This window comes from Balaenoptera borealis (genome assembly GCF_965194805.1).
Source record: "Balaenoptera borealis genome assembly, chromosome: 19".
Classification (NCBI taxonomy): Eukaryota; Metazoa; Chordata; class Mammalia; order Artiodactyla; family Balaenopteridae; genus Balaenoptera; species Balaenoptera borealis.
Genome location: NC_138878.1, coordinates 28356247 through 28381241, shown reverse-complemented (window position 1 = coordinate 28381241; position 24995 = coordinate 28356247). Strand labels below are relative to the sequence as shown.

At 47.5% G+C, this 24995-nt stretch overlaps 1 protein-coding gene across 9 annotated transcripts in view; it reads left to right on the top strand.

Annotated features, from left to right (window-relative positions):
- The first annotated feature begins 2991 nt into the window (after positions 1–2991).
- The window catches only part of SLC6A2 (solute carrier family 6 member 2), a 78136-nt gene continuing 56132 nt past the window's right edge, over positions 2992–24995 (top strand). The window contains exons 1-4 of one of the 9 annotated variants that reach the window (XM_082367013.1): positions 2992–10182; positions 10213–13591; positions 18711–18842; positions 22406–22733. In XM_082367013.1, the coding sequence (XP_082223139.1) occupies positions 13439–13591; positions 18711–18842; positions 22406–22733 (613 nt within the window). In that variant the 5' untranslated portion in view covers positions 2992–10182; positions 10213–13438. Of the gene's footprint in view, positions 17693–18710; positions 18843–21670; positions 21895–22405; positions 22734–24995 lie in introns of those variants that run through there. The other 8 variants (XM_082367014.1, XM_082367017.1, XM_082367016.1 and 5 more) reach the window with 8 other exon arrangements.

Sequence of the window (24995 nt, the reverse complement as noted above, 5' to 3'; positions counted from 1 at the left end):
CTCAAGGTGGGCCCGTAAAGGCACTGGTTGGTGACGCTCTGTAACAGAGGTTAACTCCTTCCACCATCCACCCTGACATCTGGCTGTGCGTGGCCACAGCTGCTTTAGTGGCCCTTAGGCACCTTCCTAAGTGATCACAAAGGGTTATGGCCTTCTCTGGTGCGGAGAACGGGCAGGTCTCTCTGGGGCAGTGAAACAGTGTGAATGTTTGCATTTCACTGGGATGCGATCGTTACAAACTGGATCAAAGAAACTTGAGAAAGTCAAGGGCTGGGAGGGGAAGAAATGTGTCCCTGTGGCCTCTTAAGCAATTAGCGTTGATGTCCCTAGCAGCTGCTGAATTCCAGAGGCAATTCCAGGAGCTATGATTTGGAATCAGTCTCTTAAGACACACTTAAAGGCATTGGGGCTGGAGGCCTGGCCCAGAGAAGAGAAAACCCAAGGTGCGTGGGCGTGGTGAAAGGGAGGGAGAGGGAGTAGTTGTCCCTGTCCTCAAATACCTGCCCGGTTGTTACAGTTGGAGGGAAGTAGCTTCTTTTGTGAGGATCCAAGGGTTAAACCCAGGGCCAGCAGGTGGAAGTTATAGGGAAACGACTCCCCTAGCAATCAGAGAGGTCTAAAGGTGGAGTCGCTTGCCTTTGGAAGAAGTGAGCACTCCGTCACGGGAGGCATCCAAGCACACGTTCAGTGCCCACCGTTTGGAGATTATATGGTGGAGAGAAGCATCACTTTGGACAGGCTCTGGAGTGCCATCCATCCTAGAAATCCTGTGATTTATCTTACTAGCCACAGTTCAATTGACCTGCTTTATTTGGGGTCTTGTTTTTTGTTTGTTTGGGGTTTGATTTTGTTTCGTTTTAGAAGATATGCAGAAACTTCAGAATTCTCTTTCCACTCTAGAAATGGGACTCAGAACTCTCAGCACAGGAACTATGACGAGTGGAAAGTGAGCCGGGACCACGATACTTTCGAGGCGAAGGTAGCAGGCAGTCACTGACTGTGCCTTAATTTGTGGCTGCCGGGAAGAGTTAAAGTACAAGCCAGGCTTCTGAGAAACAGGAAGGAAAATGGGCAGATAGGACACGGGATCCTGGAATTAATAAGAAGTCAAATGGCTGAGTCACTGAGATAATTTCCAAGTCTGAAGGTAACAGGAAAAAATAGGAAATGGAAAAAAGAAAATCAGACACTTGGAGAGTAATGAAGGCTTTCCAGAGACCCCTGGTGACCAACACAACAGGAGAAGTCAGGACAAGTTAATTCCACCCTGCTAGGTGAGTGCTTCGCGGCGGCCAGACCGTCCTGCTCCGGCCTTCCCCTATCACTGGATTCCTTCCCGGTCAACAGCAGCCCTCACACCCATCCCAGGACCCAGTGAGACCGGGGGCTCACCATTTGCGCAAGGAATCTCCTTCACGTCCACTTATACTGCTGTTCAGTCCATTTCATCACTCCCCCTCAGTAAGGACGCAGAACATCAGAACAGAAGTAGACATTGGGAAACACTGCACGCGTCATACAGAAGGCAAAGCAGAGGCCCAAAGAATGGTCCCTGTACCAAGTGCGACAGGGAAGATTGAGATGTGCAAGAGCCGATTCAGGTTCTCTCCTAAATTAATAGAAAAGAAGTTCACAGTGCTAAAGTTAGAGCTCACGCTTCTGCGTTCAAAAATGTCATCTCTGGAGATTAATATGAGAGTCTCTTCAACTCAATAACTGGTTTCTGAGGAATAGAGATTCCTCCTGTCCCACACGCTAAAAGTCACGTTTTCGTTGACAGGGTGAGGTTTGGGGATGTTCTTAGGAACCACCAGGCTCTGTGTTCTGCCCTGTTCACAGACCCATCCAGAGAGCCAGCCCATCCCCGGGTGGTCCAGGGGCATGGAGCCTGTTTGGCCCACTTTGAAAGACACAGAGGGGCCCAGCAGGGTTCCCAGCAGGACTGGGAAGGTTAGGCAGTTTTCTGAGCCGGGGCAGTCACGTGCGTAAGGAACTAGAGAGAGCAGGTCCATTTACTCTTTCAGTATTTCTTTACATTTTTTCAAGATCAGAAAATGTCCCCAGACTGTTCTTTTGGGGTGTGATTTAGACTCCGTCGTTAAAACTACCCTTTGCTCCTGCTGTCCTCCTCCGCCTGCCTGTGAGGAAGGCCTCAGCCCCCCCTTCCTCACTGCCCCCTCTTCTCTTCCGGTGCCTCCAGGACCTCCTGACCAGGCCTCTGCCCCACCCCTGCCCGCCACTCTGCACACAGTGTTGGACAGACCCTTTCAATACAACTTTGACTGTGCTGCTCACTGTATAAAGGCCTCAATGGCTTTCTCACTGCATTGAGTAAATGCCATCCTCTTCAGGGCGGCCAAGAAGCAGATTAAAATTAGGCCACCATCCACCTCTCCACTTCCTCTCCCTGCCCTTGGCCACACCCCTGGGAGGCACTGCCCCTTGCTGCTCGCTCCCTCCAACCCACACGGTGCTTCCTCTACCTGAGTCATCCCTCCCTGCTCCCTGCCGACCTAGGTCCCTCTCACCTTTTGGTCTCATTGGGGAGGCCTTGGAGAAGGCGTTTCCGAGCACCCAACTAAAGGGCCCTTCCCCGGTTTTCTGAGTTAACCCACCGCTCTGGTATTGTCTGCAAGGCTTTGTCAATATCTATTGATAGCTGATTTAGTTGCTTGTTTATTTGTTTCTAGTCTTCCCCCTGCTTGAGTTTAAGAGGGACCTCATCTGTTTTTGTTTCTGTTTTTGTTTTGGTGGGGGTTTTTTTAACATCTTTATTGGAGTATAATTGCTTTACAATGGTGTGTTAGTTTCTGCTTTATAACAAAGTGAATCAGTTATACATATACATATGTTCCCACATCTCTTCCCTCTTGCATCTCCCTCCCTCCCACCCTCCCTATCCCACCCCTCTAGGTGGTCACAAAGCACCAAGCTGATCTCGCTGTGCGGCTGCTTCCCACTAGCTATCTATTTTACGTTTGGTAGTGTATATATGTCCATGCCACTCTCTCACTTTGTCACAGCTTACCTTTCCCCCTCCCCATATCCTCAAGTCCATTCTCTAGTAGGTCTGTGTCTTTATTCCCGTCTTACCACTAGGTTCTTCATGACCTTTTTTTTTTTTCCTTAGATTCCATATACATGTGTTAGCATACTGTATTTGTTTTTCTCTTTCTGACTTACTTCACTCTGTATGACAGACTCTAGGTCCATCCACCTCACTACAAATAACTCAATTTCATTCCTTTTTATGGCTGAGTAATATTCCATTGTATATATGTGCCACATCTTCTTTATCCATTCATCCGATGATGGACATTTAGGTTGCTTCCATGTCCTGGCTATTGTAAATAGAGCTGCGATGAACATTTTGGTACATGACTCTTTTTGAATTATGGTTTTCTCAGGGTATATGCCCAGTAGTGGGATTGCTGGGTCGTATGGTAGTTCTATTTTTAGTTTTTTAAGGAACCTCCATACTGTTCTCCATAGTGGCTGTATCAGTTTACATTCCCACCAACAGTGCAAGAGGGTTCCCTTTTCTCCACACCCTCTCCAACATTTATTGTTTGCAGATTTTCTGATGATGGCCATTCTGACCGGTGTGAGGTGATACCTCATTGTAGTTTTGATTTGCATTTCTCTAATGATCAGTGATGTTGAGCATTCTTTCATGTGTTTGTTGGCAATCTGTATATCTTCTTTGGAGAAATGTCTATTTAGGTCTTCTGCCCATTTTTGGATTGGGTTGTTTGTTTTTTTGTTATTGAGCTGCATGAGCTGCTTGTAAAGCTTGGAGATTAATCCTTTGTCAGTTGTTTTCTGTATTATTACAGTCCTGGCTCATAGAACCATTCCTGATGCATAATAGTTGCTCAGGAAATACTTGTGGGAAAGAAGGAAAGAGGGAGGGAGGAAGAATGGGAGAAGAAAAAGAGAAAAGATAAAGGAAGCCTCTTATATCTACATATTCTAGTTGGTTTCTAGCTTGAAGAGGGTAGTAGCTAAAACAAATGATTAACTATGGGCTTTAATGCATTATAAGCAGCAATATTGGGGGGCAGATTGGGGGTGGGGAGCCCTCAGTGTCACCTTCCAGGCAGCCAGCTCTGTGGTCCAGGGGAGGACAGACAGGAGCTGGGGAGGTAAAGGGAGCTGCCAGTGGGGCGCGACGGTTGGATGGAGTGGATGGAGGAGGGGAGAAGTCTCCGCCCTCACAGGTGGGCAGGATCTGCCCTGCCTGGCAGACTTGTGATGGTAGCATCTGCCATTGTATAAACAGCATCAGGACCAGCCTTGCCCTCAAATAACCTAGAATCAATGAAAGAGTTGGTGGAATGCAAATATTTAGGTCAGAGCGAGGAATATAATTTATTTCCCTCCTTCAGCCCATGAGGTCCTTGGAGATGGGGCCTGGGTCTTCTGAAGTTATGCAAATGAAGTATGTCGCTCAAGACCTGGCCTCAGGTGGGCACTGCACACACAATTGAGCTATGATGAAGGTGGCTCAGGAGGGGGTGGGACCTTGTTCCAGGGAGGTGGCATTGCACCAACCTTTGGTGTTCCAGAGGCCAGGACTCATGTGTCTGGACACATGCTACACAAAAGCAGCTGGCTGGCCACCAGCAGAGAAATCTCTTTTAACCGAGAGTGCAGACACTGGACAGCTTGACTAGGGGGCTGGAGGGGGCAGGAGCTTCCCACCCTGGAGGCCGAGGAGAGCAAGAAGTGCTCAGGTATTAGGCAGGAGATGGAAAAGACGGTGGTCTGAGTCCCTGCCACACCACAGATCATTCTCTGATGCCCAGACTAGATCCATCTCCCGCTGATGCCCAAGTGGACACTCGGAGCCGTGGGGAGGGTGCTCTGCTCATCAGGGGAAAGTCAATTCCCTACGGCTTTTACTTATAACTTTGTTTGCAGATAGTGAGCCTTTTCTGTCCGGCTCCTCATCCGCATCCTTTCTGCCTGTGACAATCACATTATTTAATTTAGACGAGTGAAGTTACCTTAGATCAATTATACTTATTTTTCCTGTGTAATTTCCAAAGCTTAATATCTCCATTCAGGCCCAGCCTGGGGGACAGGTTGTCTAGCAGAGTCCTAAACGATTTCAGCCCTTAATTCAATTGTACTTTTACCACAGCCCGGGCAGCGAGCATAATTCTTTTATCCCTAAGATGTCTCATTAGCAATAATCTAATAGCACGTATTAAAATATAGGTCACCGAGGTGGGCTGCCAAGTGGAAGGCTTGTCATAACTTTGAAGGCTGGGCAGCTGTCTTGTTCCCCCCACACGACACACCCCAATCCCAGGCTTAATTCTCAAGCAATCAACTCACAAAAAACAGTTTACTTTCTGCGGTTCAAGGTTAAGAACTAACCCTGGCTAGAAAATAGTGTTGGTATCTGTTGCCATGGGGTGGGGTGAGGGAGACAGTTCTTGCCAACATGACACAGTAAAAAAGATCTCTGGCCTCTAGCATTTGGAGCTGGGGCCCTCATCGCAGTTGTGTCCCGAACTTGCAAAGTGACCTGAGGGTATGACTTTTACTCTCTCGGGCCTCAGTTTTCACATCTGTAAAGGGGGAAGGCAGTGGAGTTAGAGCCATTGTTCCTCTGGCAGTCCGAGTTCAACTTGTCCTTGTGTGCCCTTGATGTTTTCCTTTAAATCAACTCACTCTTCTAAATTAAATACATTTGTTTTAAAAAGGAAGCTCAAGTATCAATATGAAAAAATCTCAAGAACATTTGCAGAAAGATTCATGCAGAATGATGCCATTTGTATAAACTTTAAACATGCAAAACGAAATACTAGCAAACAGAATCCAACAGCACATTAAAAGGATCATACACCATGATCAAATGAGGTTTATCCCAGGAATGCAAGGATTCTTCAATATACGCAAATCAATCAATGTGATAAACCATAGTAATAAATTGAAAGAGAAAAACCATATGATCGTCTCAATAGATGCTGAAAAAGCTTTTGACAAAATTCAACACCCATTTATGGTAAAAACCCTCCAGAAAGTAGGCATAGAGGGAACTTACCTCAACATAATAAAGGCCATATATGACAAACCCACAGCCAACATCGTTCTCAATGGTGAAAAACTGAAACCATTTCCTCTAAGATCAGGAACAAGACAAGGTTGTCCACTCTCACCACTATTATTCAACATAGTTTTGGAAGTTTTAGCCACAGCACTCAGAGAAGAAAAAGAAATAAAAGGAATCCAAATGGGAAAAGAAGAAGTAAAGCTGTCACTGTTTGCAGATGACATGATACTATACATAGAGAATCCTAAAGATGTTACCAGAAAACTACTAGAGCTAATCAATGAATTTGGTAAAGTAGCAGGATACAAAATTAATGCACAGAAATCTCTTGCATTCCTATACACTAATGATGAAAAATCTGAAAGAGAAATTAAGGAAACACTCCCATTTACCATTGCAACAAAAAGAATAAAATACCTAGGAATAAACCTACCTAAGGAGACAAAGACCTGTATGCAGAAAACTATAAGACACTGATGAAAGAAATTAAAGATACAAACAGATGGAGAGATATACCATGTTCTTGGATTGGAAGAATCAACATTGTGAAAATAACTCTACTACCCAAAGCAATCTCCAGATTCAGTGCAATCCCTATCAAACTACCAATGGCATTTTTCACAGAACTAGAACAAAAAAATTCACAATTTGTATGGAAACACAAAAGACCCTGAATAGCCAAAGCAATCTTGAGAAAGAAAAACGGAGCTGGAGGAATCAGGCTCCTAGACTTCAGACTATACTACAAAGCTACAGTAATCAAGACACTATGGTACTGGCACAAAAACAGAAATATAGATCAATGGAACAGGATAGAAAGCCCAGAGATAAACCCACGCACATATGGTCACCTTATCTTTGATAAAGGAGGCAAGCATATACAGTGGAGAAAAGACAGTCTCTTCAATAAGTGGTGCTGGGAAAACTGGACAGCTCCATGTAAAAGAATGAAATTAGAACACCCCCTAACACCATACACAAAAATAAACTCAAAATGGATTAAGGACCTAAATGTAAGGCCAGACACTATCAAACTCTTAGAGGAAAACATAGGCAGAACACTCTTTGACATAAATCACAGTAAGGTCCTTTTTGACCCACCTCCTAGAGAAATGGAAATAAAAACAAAAATAAACAAATGGGACCTAATGAAACTTAAACGCTTTTGCACAGCAAAGGAAACCATAAACAAGACAAAAAGACAACCCTCAGAATGGGAGAAAGTATTTGCAAATGAAGCAACTGACAAAGGATTAATCTCCAAAATTTACAAGCAGCTCATGCAGCTCAGTATCAAAAAAACAAACAACCCAATCCCAAAATGGGCAGAAGACCTAAATAGACATTTCTCCAAAGAAGATATACAGATTGCCAACAAACACATGAAAGGATGCTCAACATCACTAATTATTAGATAAATGCAAATCAAAACTACAATGAGGTATCACCTCACACCAGCCAGAATGGCCATCATCAAAATATCTACAAACAATAAATGTTGGAGAGGGTGTGGAGAAAAGGGAACCCTCTTGCACTGTTGGTGGGAATGTAAACTGATACAGCCACTATGGAGAACAGTATGGAGGTTCCTTAAAAAACTAAAAATAGAACTACCATACGACCCAGCAATCCCACTACTGGGCATATACCCTGAGAAAACCATAATTCCAAGAGAGTCATGTACCACAATGTTCATTGCAGCTCTATTTACAATAGCCAGGACATGGAAGCAACCTAAGTGTCCATCGACAGATGAATGGATAAAGAAGATGTGGCACATATATACAATGGAATATTACTCAGCCATAAAAAGCTACAAAGTTATTTGTAGTGAGGTGGATGGACCTAGAGTCTGTCATACAGAGTGAAGTAAGTCAGAAAGAGAAAAACAAATACCGTATGCTAACACATACATATGGAATCAAAAAAAAAAAAAAAAAAAACAATGGTTCTGAAGAACCTAAGGGCAGGACAGGAATAAAGATGAAGATGTAGAGAATGGACCTGAGGACACGGGGAGGGGGAAGAGTAAGCTGGGACGAAGTGAGAGAGTGGTATGGACATATATATACTACCAAATGTAAAATAGATAGCTAGTGGGAAGCAGCCGCATAGCACAGGGAGATCAGCTTGGTGCTTTGTGACCACCTAGAGGGGTGGGATAGGGAGGGTGAGAGGGAGACGCAAGAGGGAGGAGATATGGGGATATATGTATATGTATAGCTGATTCACTTTGCTATAAAGCAGAAACTAAAAAAAAAAAAAAAATGCAAAACGATACTTTCTGTTGTTTAGACAGGCAAAACTAGTCCATGCCATTAGAGGAGAGGAGGGAGGAGATGGTGACGGAGAGGGGGTACAAAGGGGAATTCTGGGGTTCTGGTCATTTTTTTTTAAGTATATTCATTATGTAAAAAGTGTACTCGTGATTATTGCTCTTTTCTGTATTTTTCTGTGTGTGTTAAGCCTCATAGACACACACACACGTATATGTAAGATAATTTTAGGAGTATACATATACAATTTTAGTTATATATCCCTATATCTATCTCTATCTTCTTTATCCATCCATCCATCCATCTACCTATCAATCTATCATCCGTCTAGTGAAAGCATAGATACATGCTTGGGAATAATCAATATTATATAAGGATGGCGGCAGGCCAGGGCAGGTGGGAGGGAGATGAATACAATTGGGAAAGAGACTCAGGAACTTCGACCATATTTCTAATGTTTTTATTTCTTAAGTTAGTTAGTTGTTTGTTATAGGAGTGTCTATAATTTTATGTAAGTCTGAGATATGTCATAAGTTTAAAATCATTAAGTAATAAATAATGAAAGAAACTTTGTATAGTATCAGAAATCGAAAACCACTACCACATGCTATAAATAGATGGTAAGCATAACAATAGTTATGCAATGAGATGAAACGCTGTTATTCAATTGTACTTTGACACTGTTTGGGCTGGAAGGGTCTGATCCTGAGCCCGGCTTCCCTCTGTTGAAATGGGGATCAGTGAAGGAGAGAGAGGTGCTACTTCAATAGTCAGGGTTAAAAGGACATGGTGTTACCAAACGAAATGTTGGAGTTTGGAGCAGAGAAAGGTTTATTGCAGGGTCATGCAAGGAGAACAGGTGGCTCATGCCTGAAAAGACCCCAAACTCCTCGAAGGATTTCAGCAAAGCATTTTTAAAGACAAAGTGAGGGAGGGGCGTGGCTTGTTCTTGCAAACTTCTTGGTGTCAGAAGCATTTGTTCTTGTAGCTTTCCATGTAGGTCAGGTCAGGATGTTCCTGTAAACCTCCAAGGAGGCAAATGTTATTCTCTCTGTTCTGCAACTTTTTATCTCTACATGAATGGGAAAGTATTATACCCTTAAAGGTCAGGGCCTTGAGAATGGGCTGTGCTGTATATTTCAGGCTATAGGCAACATTCTTAACTGGAAGCAAAAGCAATAGAATACAAAGGTTAAAGCAGAAGAAACAGATCTAATATGGAGTCAGATTTGTTCTTCTCTATTACAGTGGGAAGGGGGTCACACTTTCTTCCTATATGAGGCAAAGCCATTTAAAGCAGGGGCTGCATGGGCCTAAATCATCAACATCTCACGACCCATTGTGCTGCTCTACTTCAGGAAAGGGTAACGAGGTCCCTCTAAGCCCTGGCTGTCCTGCCTTCTAAGTGGTTTGGGGAGTGGAGTAGGTCTTGTTAGGAGTGGGCTGGGAGACAGGGAGACAAAAGAGGAGGGATTATTATTAGTAAAATGATTAGCAATGATTGGCAGAATTGGGAAAGCCTTGAGGAAGAGCCCCCTTCCTCCTGCGACCCCCTTCCCAGGCCTCATGAGTGCCTGGGAAACTGTCAGGCAAACAATCCCCACCATGTGGTTTGTTCTCACGCTGGGGCTCAGCCTGGACGCCTCTGGGAGCCAGGCCCTCGTGCCTGGGAGGGCGGCCTTGTCCACCCCGATACAGCCCTTTAAGCCCCCTCCTGTGCTCCGGGGAGCTGGGGGCTGACTCCCTGCAGCGTGTGTTTATGGGCTTTGATCCTGCTCTTGGGTCACAGATAATATAACTGCCACCTCCCCTCTCTGACTGCATGTCCCCCCATGAGGACAGGTCTGTCCCTCAGTCTCCTAAGGCCACAAGCCCCTTTACCACCACCTCTCCTCATACTCCCCGGCACACAAGCAAGCAGAAATACGCAGTATGTTTGCGGGGGTGTCCGAGTGTCTGGACTGACTTCAACTCAACAGCCCCCATCTATCCCTGGGCAGTATGAACTGGCTACCTGGTCTCCTCACAAGGAAAGCAGGGCATTGGAGGGTTAGTGTGTGCATTTCTGTGTCCCCTGGAATAAGCAGGGATGACCTAATGGTGACCTGTCTTCGACTCTGTCACCCAGAATTCTGCCCGGCCCAGACCCTCCTCCACCAAGACCTCAAAGTCTCCTCAGCCTCCTCATCTCAGCTTCCCCGTCCCTTGTTTCATCCCTTCAGGGTGTGCCCAGACTACCTAGTCTGATAAATGCTCCACAGAGAGGATGTGGCATGTGGGAAGATCCCTGGACCACATGTCAGGAGTCAGGGTCTGAGCGCTTGTTCTGTGTGACCTTGGGAGTTGGGGGTGAGGCACGGAAGCTGTGAGTGGAGGGTTCTTCTTCGAGTTACCTGGGAGGAAGGGAAAGGAGCGTGATACAGCACTAAGGAGGGGGGATGCCGTCAGATGGAGAAGACCTGGGTAGGACAGAGGGAAGGGGAGGAGAGAAGAGAAATAGAAGAGAAGCAGGATGGTGTTGGGGCAGGTCCCAGAGCTGGAGGGTGGGGGGACATAAGGGATGGGAGGGGGGAGGAGGTGAGCCTTGGAGAGGGAAGGACTCCAGCTCCGAGGAGAAAGGGCCAGAGAAGACAGTGGCTGCAAACAGACAATGCTGGGGTTCAGAACTGCATCAGCCTCTGCCTCCGGGTTCCCAGAAAAAAAGTGAGAGGAGCCCTGCTGAGAATGGGGAGCTTGAGTGGGGAAGGGGGAAGGTGAGAAGGTGAGGAGGATGAAGAAGGTGGGGACCAAAGAGGGAGACCCTGAGCCACCAGCATAGAACAGTGGTTAAGAGCATGTGCCCTGGAGCCAGCCTAGCTCTAGGTTCAAATCCCACCCTCTGTCCCATCCTACCCATGTGACCCTGGGCAAGGCATTTAACCACTTTCACCATTATTTTTTTTTTTGGAAAATTTTTAAAAACTTTATTGGTTAATACCATTAATTCGTTAATCTGTAAAATGGGGATAATAATAGTGAGTATTATATGAAATAATACTTAGCATGGTACCTAAAACCAATAAATGCTCAATGAATGGAAAGATTGCCAAATATATAGCAAATGTCTTTTGTGTATTTAGTATGTGCCCAACACGAAGCATTTAGCAGTCATGATGCATTTAAGCCTTACGAGTACCCTATGAGATAAGTACTATGATGAGCGCCATTGTATAGAACATTGAGGCACACATCAGCCCAGGCTGACACAACTAGTAAGCAACAGAGCCAGGATTTGAAGCCCCAAGCAGTTAGTATGAAAGTTGAGTGCCACTCTGCCTGCTTGTCACATAAAGGAGGCCAGCGTGTCAGGGGTCTCCCGAGAAACTAGGAGGGGAGGGTGATGGTGTTTACCATAAAGAGGGGCAGAAAATCATTACCCTGAGCCTTGCTCTCTAGTTCCCCTGCCCTTGCCCTAAAACCACTCAGCTTTCATCTTGGGGGTCAAGGGTACAGGCGGAGGAGGAGACAGACTTCGTAAGAGCATGCCTCAGGCTGGTGTTTTCTGTCTGTGGTCCACAGAGCGTGGCTACTGCTTGTGCTGCCGTCACTAAGTGGCTTATTAGATTCAGGTTCCTGGGCACGAGGGCGGAGCAGGACCAGCCCAGGCTGGGGGCAGATCCCACAGCCCTTGGCTTCGTTGTGCTGAGGCCTCCTGACAATCACCTTGATGAGGGTGCAGTTCCCACCTCCATCCCCTTGCCCATCCCACACACCTGCTCTGGGGGTTTTATGGCTGCTCCTGGTACCTCTGCAACTGTCCCTTAGACAATGAGCAGGAAGCAGCTCTTCTCCTTGCATGCCCTAGAGGGCACCCTTTCACCCCTCCCAGGGAGAAGACAACTCGGCCAGGAAGTGGTTTTTTGCTAAGTGTAACCAGAGCAAATGGAAGAAGCCCCAGTGCTCGGGAAAGACGGCACTCAGGTGGGGCAAAGCCAGTGTGAATCGCTATAGCTACTCTCAAACTGGGACTGTGCTTATGAAACATATCACTAATACTGGAATTATATATTTTTTAAACAGGAATTAAACATGCCACAGACAGGCAGATTCCTGGTCCCCACTGCAGATCCACTGAATCTAAATTTCTGGGGCAGGCCCAGGAATCTGCACTTTGAACAATCTGCTAGACTAATGTGAACTGGGAAAGTGGCAAAGAGGCAACAGAACTCTAGGAAGAATCAGATTACTTTCAAGGACATGACTGTAACTGATGTCACAGAGCGTTGATAAATGAGTCCCTTCCTGTAGTGTTACCAAGTCTTTCCCATTGATTGTTTTATTTAATAGCTCTGTTATCCCCATTTTACAGGTGGGAAACCTGAGGCTCAGAAACCAAAGTCACTCAGCAGGTAAATGGTGAAGCAAGTTTTGAACCCACCCAGCTTTTTTTTTTTTTTTAACTCCAAATCCACACTCATAGTTGTTATACCAACCCTTATTTGCTACTTCATCCCAGTCTCGGAATTTTTTTTTTTTTTTTTTTTTTTTGGCTGTGTTGGGTCTTAGTTGCGGCACGTGGGATCTTTCATTGCAGCGCACAAGTTCTTCCCTGTCGTGTGCAGGCTTCTCTCTAGTTGTGGTGCGCGTGTTTTTCCTCTTCTCTAGTTGTGGCGCAGAGGCTCCAAGGAGCGTGGGCTCTGTAGTTGTGGCGTGCGGGTTCCAGAGCGTTTGTGGTATGGCGGGCTCTAGATGAGGCGCGTGAGCTCAGTAGTTGCCGTGTGCGGGTTGCCCCACGGTATGTGGGATCTTAGTTCCCTGACCAGGGATGGAACCCGCATCCCCTGCATTGTAAGGCAGATTCTTTACCACTGGACCACCAGGGAAGTCCCCCAGCCTCGGAACGTGAAATCAGATAGACCTAACTTAAAATTCTGAAGACAATCCCCGCCTCCCAGAGATGTGGAGGCATTAAAGTTTTTGAAACAACAGCAAGAAGAAGTAACACATATGCTATACCAGGCACTGTTCTAAGTGCTTTGCATGTATTTATTCATTTAATCCTCTCAACAGTTCTATGAGGTAAGTCCTATTTGGCATCACCATCTTATCCATTTTACAGATGAGGAAACTGAGACACAGAGAAGTAGGAGAACTTGACCAAGATTTCACAGATAGTAAATGTGGAGACAAGATTAAAATTCATGCAATATGGCTCCTAAGTTCCTGCTTTTACCCATTCTGCCTCTCCAGACTGCAGAAAAAGGTTAACTTGGTAAGTTTCCGAGGAATAGATATCAGAGGGCCAGAGAGACAGGCGGGAAGAGGGTGGGAAGGTAGCTGTATGTGTATGTATTATGTATGACTAGTGAAACCACTGGGAAGTGTTTCCTGATGGAAAAGAAAACAGAGCACAGAGACTAGTGGGCAGTCATGTCAGGGATTCTGAGATGGAGTCCATGCAGGTATCTGCAAGTCCCCTAAACCTCTGTTTAAAATGCTGTGTACATTAAAAATGACAAATACACAGAGATAAGGAATACTTATCTTGGATAGGGATACCGAATACTGTAAAATATTGTCAATTCTCCCCAAATTGATCTATAGATTCAATGTAATCACAGTTGAAATTCCAATGGGATTTTTCATGGAACTCAACAAGCTGATTCTGAAATTTGCAGAGAAGAGTTTGCCAAGACACTTCCAAAGAAAAAGAGCTGGAGAGTCTTGCCCCATCAGATGGAAAAGCTTATTATATGGCAAAGTCGTTTGTTTGTTTTCCCAGCTTTGTTGGGGTATAATTCACAAAAAGTTGTATACATTTAAAGTGTACAACGTGATGATTTGATATACATATACATCGTGATATGGTTACCATAATTAAGCTAACACATCCATCACCTCACATAGTTACCTTTTATGTGTGTGCGATGAAATATGTAAGATCTACTCTCTGCAAATTTCACATATACAATAGAGTGTTGTTAGCTATAGTCACCATGCCGTAACTTTAGAGCCCTAGAACTTAGTCAACTTATGACTGAAAGTTTGTACCTGGAAAACAATGTTAATTAAAACAATGTGGTATTGCTTGGACACAGAAAACCGACCAATGGGGCAGAATGAAGAGCCCAGAAACAAACGCAACTGTACAAGGAGACATGGTTGGTGAGTGAGCATTCTCTGCCAATCAGAGCAGAAAAGATAGAAGTACTTAATGAATGGGCCACGACAGTTTATCAGTGATTCATATGAAAAATAGTGAAGTGGCATCCCTACCTCACACCCTACACAAAATCAACACCATGTGGATTAACGATATAAATATGAAGGGAAAAACTATCAAAGTTTATAGTTTAGGAAAATATCAGGTAGGGAAGGGTTTCTGAAATAAATACATAATGTATTTTAATGCATTGCTGCATTAAAATACATTAAAATGAATAACCTCTATCAAAATCACCATACAGAGAAAAAAGACTTACACAACCAAGACAAGATGTTTGCAATGTAAGTGACAAAGGTTCGGGCCCAGGATATTAAGAACTACTGTGAATCAATAAGAAAAAAACAAGCCAACACAAAATTGCACAGACAACATGTCATCATGTCACAGAAAAAAAGAAACACAAATGACCCACACGTATGTGAAAAGATGGTCCAGGTCATTGGAAGTCAGAGAAATGCATGTTAAAATCACATCATTTTTTTTGTTTTTTGGCTGCGCCGTGCGGCTTTCAGGATCTTCGTTCCCTGACCAGGGATTGAACCTGGGCCACTGCAGTGAACGTGCCAAGTCTTAATCACTGGTCCACCAGGGAATTCCCAAAATCACATCTTAAAGATTGGTAAAAAATAAAAGCCAGATAATGCCAAGGGTTGGTGAGGATGTAAAGAAATTGGAAGTGAAGAAATAACACTGTTAGAGTTTCAGCTGGTATCACTTTAGAAAATAGTTTGACATTATTTGATAAAGCTGAACAGACACATCTCTGCACACCAGCACTTCACTAAGTATAGAGCCTAGAGAAACTTGCACATGGGCATAGGAGCTGTCTGTACAAAAGTTTCTAGGCAGCATTGTTCAAAATATTTAAAAAACTAGAAACAATCCAAATGTCCTTCAATAGCTGAATGAATAAACAAATTGTTATAATTCAGACAACAGAATGAATATATACAACAGTGAAAATGAGTGAACTACAGCTAACTCCATCATCACGGATGAATCTAAAAAATATTGTATTCAAGCCAAAGGAGTCACAGAACAGTATCTGTAGTACGATTCCTTTTATATAAAGTTCAAAGAAGGACAAAACTAAACAATATATTGTTAGGAATAGATTCATACGTGACAATACTGTGAAGAAAAACAAAGAAATTAATGAGCTGCTAAATACAGGAAAGTGGTTACCTTGGAGTGGGGGAGAGTAGTAAGAGGAGGGGCACACAGGGGCTCATAGGGTATTGGAGATGGTCTATTTCTTAATCCAAGAGGGTGGGTTCTTGTATGTTCATATTATTGCTACTTAAACTATAAATTGTTCATATATTTTTTATACACTTTTTCTTATGTATGAGAAATTTCACACAAAATTTTAAAATGCTGTGTGTGCGTGCATATTTCTGGGAGAGTCCACATTCATCGGATTATCTAAGGAGTGTCTGGTCTTCTAACAGAGTACACCCGGGCGTGAAGGTTTCTGTGGTCCCATCCTGCTCTGATATTCATTCCCATGATGGACAGAGGCCTTGTGTCAGCCTGATTATGGCTCATCCTGGTCAGCTGACCTCAACCCCCCTCTGCCTCGGAGCAGGACATGAACCAGGTGTGAGTCCTCTGTCCCCATAACTCACGTGACCACCTCAGGCCAAAGGATGTATGTGGTGGCTCATGCAGAAGAGGGAGGTCCTCCTCTCCTCCCAGGAGACTGAGTTCCTTTGCCTCGAACATCTCCTTTCCTTTCTCCTTCTGCAGTTCCAGTCCTGACATAACTTCTGTCTGTCTTTCTTCTTCCTACTGTCCCTCCCCATCTTGCTGATGGACTTGGCCCTCACCAGAAAGCCCGAAAGCAGCAGAGCAGGAGTCAGGACCCAGGGTGCTGACTCCCAGACCTGTGCTTTTTCTGCCACCCCACATGCCAGTGCCTCTGTCCGTCCCTTAGAGGGTCACGAGGCTTGGCCGGGCTTGTGTTGGCAAATCCACAAAAGGATGGTTTACTCATTCATCCATCTCACCCGTGGAAGGGCTTCAGATTCTATTCTGAATGAGATGGGAGCCATTGGAGAGAGGGAGGAATAGGATCTGAACTCGCTTCCAAAAGGTCTTCCTGGTGGCTGTGTAGAGCTTAAACTTCAGGGGGTAAAGGGAGAAGTGAGGGAGGCCATTCAGAGGCTGCCACAGTAATCCAGGTGAGGGATGACATAGCCTGGAACAGGGTGGTGACCTTGGAGGTGTGGAGGTGGGATCTGATTTGGAGCCAACAGAGTTTGCAGTAGGATTGGTTGTGGGAACGTGAGAAAGAGGACTCCAAGGTTTTTGGCCTCTGAGGATCTACAAGGACAAATATGCCATCACCTGGAGTGAGGGAGATGAGGAGAAGCAGGTGTGCATGCAGCTCAGCAAGGGGACATCAAGAATTCTATCTTGGACATGGGAGTTCCAGGTGCCGTTTATTACCCGTGTGGAGATGTCGGTCTGTATTTAGATCCAGGCAGGGGATGTAAATGGTTTTATCCATCGTCAATGATGGATAGACGCTCTTTAATGCCAGTGCCCGGATGTGGTCCCAGGTTGGGTAGGAGCTCCGTAGAGAAGAGTCTAAGGACTGAGTTCCATCTGGGTAGGTTGGAAGCCTCAAGGACACCTGGGGGACTTTAGTGGGAGGTGTCCTGAAGGAGACTGATTTCAACTCCTAAGGGTCTTTTACTGAGGACACTTTTTTGCTATTTGTAAATGCAGTTTAACCTATACCAATGACCAATGACCCAGGGCAGGTCAGTGGCAAGGACATCAGTCTAATGCCCCTGATCAAAAGATGAAAAAAAAAGAAACAGAAAGAAAGAGAGAGAGGGAGGGAGGGAGGAAGGGAAGGAAGGTGGGAAGGAAGGAACGAAGGAGGAAAGAAGGAAGGGAGGAAATGTACAGGCGAACCTCTCCTCCTCTCTGGCCTTATTTTCCTCATCAGTGCAATGGAGGTGCAGGCTCTGATAGTATCCTCAGGACACTTCCAGGACCAAGCCACTTGGATTCCAAATAACCTCCAGACCAGCCTTTGTGTGTCAGGGTCTTGGTGTCTGCAGGGAGATGGCCAGAGCTGGGCTGACAGCACCAGCCATCACCTTGTGCCCATGGCCTGTGTCACCAAGTGCCGTGGTAAGTGGAAGTGACGCCTCCCCAGGGATCCCGTTAGCGCTGATAATGCTCCAGCCGCCTGCCCACCCACTTGCCCTCAGGCCACCTGGAGGGGCAGGAGGCAGGGCACAGAGAGAAGCCACATGGCCCCATGGCTCTTGGAACTGAGGGGCAGGGAGTCTGGGCCAGAGATGGAGAGAGATGCCTTCCCCTTCAGCACAGCTGCGGGCTGGTATCCTCACTGCTGTCCTCCAGAAGTCTCTGAAACCACAAAGTGGAACCCTCAGGACTTGCTGGCGGCCCCTCCAGTGATGTGCATGTATTGGGGGGGGGGGTGTCTCCTTCCATCTCTGTAGCGAACACTTCCACTGCCTCACCAACACCACTCGTCATCCACTATTCCTGCCAACGCAGACCTGACCCACCAGCTTCCTACTGCCCGTACCTGGGACTCTGATGGGAGCCTTTTTCTGGCAACAGGAGGTCGCTCAGCCCACACACCAGACAGGCTGGGAATGCTGGGAAGTTAGCACCCTTCCAGGGAAGGCTGAAGGGAGCAGTCTTCATGGATAAATACTCCAGCTTCCTTGCCCGGGGATGGGACAACTCCGAGGCAATGCTGTCTCCCAGAAGTTCCCAGCAGGACTGACCAACAGCTGCCCACAGCCGTAACTGCTTTTTTTTTTTTTTTTTTTTTAACATATTTATTGGAGTATAATTGCTCTACAATGGTGTGTTAGTTCCTGCTTTATAACAAGGTGAATCAGCCATACATATACATATATCCCCATATCTCTTCCCTCTTGCGTCTCCCTCCCACCCTCCTTATCCCATCCCTCTAGGTGGTCACAAAGCACCAAGCTGATCTCCCTGTGCTATGTGGCTGCTTCCCACGAGCTATCGATTTTACATTTGCTAGTAACTGCTTTTTAACGTCCCCTCTGTTGGGTTCCTTCCCTTTCTTACCTCCCCACTCCTCTATCAGTGCTTCCCGTATCCCCTCCTAAATAAACTTCTTGAATTCAATTCTTTGTTTCAGGTTCTGTTTCTGGAAGAATCCAACAGAAAAAACCCCAGCCAAAGACACCAAACCCAACCAACAATTGAGATCTCTCCTAGTTCTGTTGTGTACACATTTCTGGAGTGCAAGCTATGTAACAGGATATATCAGGTACTGTCCTTGTCCCTAGTAGGGAAGTCACACAGATAAAGTACTAGGCAAAAATACAAAGCAATATAAAGGAGTTTACTCTCTTGTGGGAGGTGGTTATTGGGGAAGGCTTTACAGTGGAGGTGACATCTGAGGTTTTAAAGGATGAATAGGAGTTCTCCAGGTAGACAAGAGGAAGATGGACAGTCTACTTAAAAATCCAGAAGTGTAAAAAGGCACAAGGTGTCCAAGGACCCATTAATAGTTGAGTATCTCTCATGTTGCTGGAGAATAAAGCACATTTTTGAGATGGTAAAGGAATTTTAAGAAGAATGAGGAGAGAATTGGAATAGCAGGAGATGTGGTTAAATAGGCAGGCAGAATCTTGCCTGTACAGCTGAAGGTGTTTTGATATTATCTTGGAAAGATCAGAAGATTTTAAGAAATTATCTTTTTTCTGATTGCATAAGTATCAAATGCTCATTGTAGAAAAGTTGTCAGATAAAGAGAAGTATAAAGAAGAAAATAAAATTACCTCAAATCCAGGGTTAATTAAATCACGTTGATGTGTTGTTGTCTCTCAGAGGAGTTTTATGCAGAAGAGTGAGGTGATCAGATGAGTTTTAGAAAAGGCTCTGGCAGCTGGTGAATATCATGTGGCTGGAAAGATACTGGACACGGGGTGACCAGCGAGGAGGCTGCTGCAGTGGAAGGCGATGGGTGGGCACCCTCTGTGGGGATGCTGCAGCAGTGGGAATGGGGCTTCGTAGCAGGTTTAAAGGTGGGATTCTCAGAACCAGTTGGATGGGACATGGGGTAGAAAACAGGAGGGGAACATGACTCTCAGAGAGATTCTGAGTGTCTCCATCCATAAGCTGGTGGAGGAGACACAGGCTGGGAGCCAGGAGACCTGGGTTCTCATTTCAACTCTGTCACTTCCAACCTGTGAGACTTCACAGCCACAGTTTCCTGACCCCCAGAATGGAAAGATGATTCCATTCCTGCTTTCCTCATAGGCTTATCAAAATGGTCCACGGGTCAGAGGAGATGAACGTCCTTGATGGGCGTGGTTCCAGGCTTTCCTCCTGAAACCTCCTCCTTTCTCTGACCATCGGCCTCCAGAAGGCCAAGGCTGACCCACCACCCCACTATTTTTCCTTTTCTCTTCTCTCTGCATCCTTCACAGAGGACATCTGTCATGCTGGTCGCCCTGCTGAAAATGCTCTAAACACCCTCATACACCACCATTAATTCATTCACCTTACATAACTGATGCCCTAGTATGTTCCAGATATTAGGAATATGGTAGTGTATAGGACAGCCAAGGTCCCCGCCCTCATGGAGCTCATAAGCCACCAAGAGGAGACATATAATAGATAAACAAATTTTAAAATTTGGATAGTGATGTAATGAAAGGAATAAAACAGGATGATAGGGTGATGTGATAGAGAGTGGACATACACTTTCAATTTGAGTGGTCAGGAAGGGACCACCAAACTGAGACCTGAACAACTCAGGCAGAGGAAACAGCAAGTGTAAAGGTCCTGAGGTGGGTTTGAGCTTGGAATGTTTAAACAAAAGAAAGGTCGGTGTGCCTGGGCTTATTCAAACTCCTACCTATCCTGCTTAAGTGTTGTCACCTCTGTGAGGCCTTCTTGGATCACCACCCCGCCCCTTACTCGCTAATTCAGCTGCGCCCAATTTCCACACCCTTGTGGTCACAACTAATTCTGACCACGCTGATTTGTGATCAACTCTTTACACACTGGACTGAGAGCTCCTTGAAGCCAGGGACTATCTCCATAGCTCCACCAGCCAGCACGCTTCAGGCATATAGCAGGTGATCAGCATCTACTGATGAATGAATAAATTAACCAATAGGTAAACGAATGAATGAATATCAGGTCCAAATGGCTCACTCCTTTACTTGTTTAAGCATCGCCTTCCCAAATTCCCTGGTCACACTGCAACTGCACCCTCCCCCCACACAGCACTCCCTATCCCCTCATAGTACAGATCACCTTCTGATATACTATATAATAATGTGTTTACTTGTTATGTTTCTTGTTTTCCCCTGACTCCCCCTGACAGATTGTAAACACCATCATGTCAAGGATTTTTTTTTTTTTAAAAGGGATTTTTGACTGAGTTGTCCACTAACGTATCTCAAGAGCCTAAAACAGTGCCTGGCACATAAAAGGCATATGTAGGAACATGTGAGCAAAGGGGTGCATGAATGGGTGAATAAATGAATGAATAGCGACTCTAAGCCTCATACAACAGGGGTCACAACCTCAAATCCCTTGCTAGCCTGCCCATAACAAACAGATGAAGGAGTAAGTGCCCAGTTGTGACCTTTCAATTCGAGCCAGCTAAACAAAACCCACCCAATGGCCTGCAGGCCCTCAGTGTGCCTTCCTAGGCATTGAACAGAATATTCCCATTTTGTTGGTGGAGAAACTCCGGCCAGGTAGTTTAAGTGGCCTGCGGCGGATGACAGAACTGGTACTGAACCGTCATTGATCTCCCCAGTCCTTTCCCCGTCCCCTCTCAAACGCGACTCAGATCCTAGTTCTGAGAATCTCGCTCTCTTCCCGTAGTCAGAGGTCAGAGCCTGGTGCCCCCAGGAGCTGAGTCTGGTGTCCCAGTGCGTGCTGGAACGGGAATGGGCGCCCGGGTCCCGTGAGTCGCCGGGAGCGGGACTCCCGCCGTCCCCCGAGTCCGCGCCGCGCTCCCGCCCCTGCCCATCCCCGGCCGCGCTGTCAGTCTCCATTAGCGCTAACAGGCTCCAGACAGAGCGGGCCCGGCGCTGGGTTAATGCAATCGGCGCGTTACCTGGGGCGCAGGCTACATTACCAGCCCGGCCCCCACCCGGCACGGTCAGAACCAGCCAGCCTGCGCCCCGCCAGCCGCCCCGCGCTTTCAGCGCTCCTCGGGCCGCGCCCGAGCGCCACGCGGCGGAGCCCAGCCCCAGCCCGCGCCCCACAGCCTGGCGAGGCGAGGCGAGGCGAGGCGGGCCCGGAGCAGGCAAGGCAGGGCGCACGGCAGCAGGGATCCCGTCGCCGCGGAACACGTGAGTGCGCCCTGCGCGCGGAACCGAGCTAGGTGTGCCGGGGAGGCCCAGGTTGGGATGCGCAGAGCTAGGGTGCCAGCGAGTTTGAAGTGCAGAGGTAATAAGTGTCCGGGGAGGCTCCTGGGGCTCTCGGACGTGGCTCAGACCCGAGCCGAGGGTAGGGGGCAGCCAGCTGCACCCGGCCGGGTCACCGCCTTGGGAAACCTCTGCCTGGACGTGTCCAAACTCCGCCGTTTGGGGACAAGAGAGAGCGGGTGAATGAGGGAAGAGCTGCGGGGTGCCTAGCAGGATCCCTAGGGCGGCAGGGGCGGTCTCCACCTCGAAGTGCCGTCCCTGTCGGGCGCCCCACTACTCTGCTTCCAAATTTTTCCAACAGACGCGCGCCCTTTTCTAGGAACCTTGCGTCCGCTCAGCGCGCGCCGACCACAGTATCCCAACGCTCCCGGGAGGCCTTGGGAGGCGCAGGCAGGGTGGAAGGGCCCAGTGACCGCGTCTTTTCCTTTGATTCCAGCAGAGCCTCGGCGTGGTCCCAGTATCACCGACTCCCCTCTCGCCAGCCGCACCCATGCTTCTGGCGCGGATGAACCCGCAGGTGCAGCCTGAGAACAGCGGGGCGGGCCCGGGGTCGGAGCAGCCCCAGCGGAAGCGCAAAGCTGCAGAACTCTTGGTGGTGAAAGAGCGCAACGGCGTCCAGTGCCTCCTGGCGTCCCGCGACGGCGACGAGCAGCCCCGGGAAACCTGGGGCAAGAAAATCGACTTCCTGCTGTCGGTGGTCGGCTTCGCCGTAGACCTGGCCAACGTGTGGCGCTTCCCCTATCTCTGCTACAAGAACGGCGGAGGTGAGCCCCCTGACGGGCTGGGGGTTTGTACTTGGGAGGCTACCTAAAGTCCACAGCGGTGGCCGGGAGAGGAGCTAGGATACACACGGGAGGAGAAGAGGAGGCAGAAGGGCAAGTCTGCGACGCAGGAAGGGACTGGATAGGGCTCACGGAAAAAGGAGTCCCCTGTGGAACAGGGAAATCGAGGCATGACTTTGGACAGTGATAGGCGCATGCGTGGGCTCACGGAAAAAGGAGTCCCCTGTGGAACAGGGAAATCGAGGCATGACTTTGGACAGTGATAGGCGCATGCGTGGAAGGACCAGGTTGGGTGAGGAACTCTGACCTTTTGATGGTCCGCAGGAAGGGAGGTGGAGATCTGGAGAGCTCTTGACTGGGCGCCAAAAGTGCCCACGGTGACCCTAACTCCAGCACTCCAAGTTTGATAAAGGACTTGGGAACCCTGAAGGCACTTGGGAGGCCCTGCTCCCTTGGGGACGGAAACCCTGGAACAGAGACGCATAAAGAGAAGCTAGTGGCAGAGAGAACTCCACTCTCAGCTTGGTGGTCCTTTGGCTGGAGGGACCAGAGCACACAGCCTAGGCGGGATTGCATCAGTGGGTACCAAGAACCGGCCTGGTCCTTGAGACAGGAGGCCTGGGTGATTGGGATGAAGCCTCTACCTCCCGGGGTCCTGGCCACGTTGCAGGGTGGAGTGGGAGGAGGGCCTGGAGGAGACCCCAGTCCAGCAACCAGGCTCTCTCCCCCTCCCCCTGCTGGGTGACCAATTACTGTCTGCCCTGGGATGAGAGCATAGAAATCAACTGTAGCCTACTCAGGGGGCAGAGTCCTGGGGGAAGCAGCCCAGGGGGCAGGATACTGGGGCCTAAAGCCCGAACTCCTTCCTGAGAGCTTTTGCCCAAACCACCCCAGACCTGCCCCCTTTGCTGGAATGAGCTCAGGAGTACCCTGTAGAGAACCTGGGAAAATGACCCAGAGGAAGAAGTCGGCAAAGGGGGGGCCACCAGCAACTGAAACACTTTTCTATCCACTGGGCCATCTGCCTGGCAGGGGCTCTGGCTCAGGACTCCAGGGGGTCAGAGGGAGGTAGGGTGAGGGTTTGGAGTTGGAGGGAAAGCTCATGACCTTGTTCCATAGGGTCTGGGACCCTGCTGATTGCTTCAGTGTGTACCCTGGACCCTTGCTTTGGGTGAGGAATGGAAAACAGATGATCCAGAGGTGAAACTTTCCCTCGTTTGACTGGGCAGCTTCTCAAGAGTTTCTGGTCAGGTTTAAGCATTCTGGCCCTTTGGACTCAAGGAGGGAGGAACTGCAGATTCTCTGTATTTTTAGCAGACAGGGAGATGAGGAATGAAGGACAGAATAAGAGAACCTAGGACACTCTGTCTAGCATGTCCTCCATGACTGTCCGAGGCTGCGTGTCCCTAGACAGCAGAAGGTTCTATCATTAATCCGCAATATTTATTGGGTTCCTCTTGGCATGAGGTACAGTGCTAGGCTCTGCAGGGGTCACCTAGATGTATTAACCACCACTTCTGCCTGCCAGGAGCTCTAGTCATCTAAGGGCTTCATTGTCATGCGCTACACATCATTTCCATTGTTATAAGTATTTGTTGAAACTAAAAGCACCCCAGATGGCCAATTGAACACGTCAGCTAGATGGATATTCTGGGGCTTTCACTGACACTGTCCGCTCACTTGGCCACCGCCACCAACTGAGAGTGCCTGCTGTATGCCAGGTAGTCTGTACCAGGCGCCCAGGGCACCAAACACAGCACATTTGTCACACGTTCCAATTTTTAGGTGAAGTTGGCCAGAAGCTCCCTCTCCTAGGCTTGCTAGCCCTGCACATCACCCATCCTGAGTTGCTGAGCGATTTGTCTCTTTCTGGGTCTGTCTTCCAAACAGACTGGGGCACATTGAGCGCAGAGACTGTGGCTTTTTCATGCCTGTATTTCTAATGCCCAAGATAAGGGCTAGATCCTGGCAATGTGGTAGAAGGTGCCCGACAAACTTCTGTTGAATGAAAAAAATGAATGAAATGGTTCCAGCCCTCAGAGACCTAATGCCTACCCAGGAACAGCAGAACCCCCGCCTCCACCGGCAGGAACTAACAAAGTGAGGGAGCCTGTGCTGGTGGGAGGCGGGGTCGGCACCTAGAGATCAGAAGCCCTGGCTGTGGAGTCCTGGGTCCCAGCTTCTAGCTGTGTGACATTGGGCAACTCTCCAAGCCTCCGTTTCCTCATCTGTCAAATGGAAACA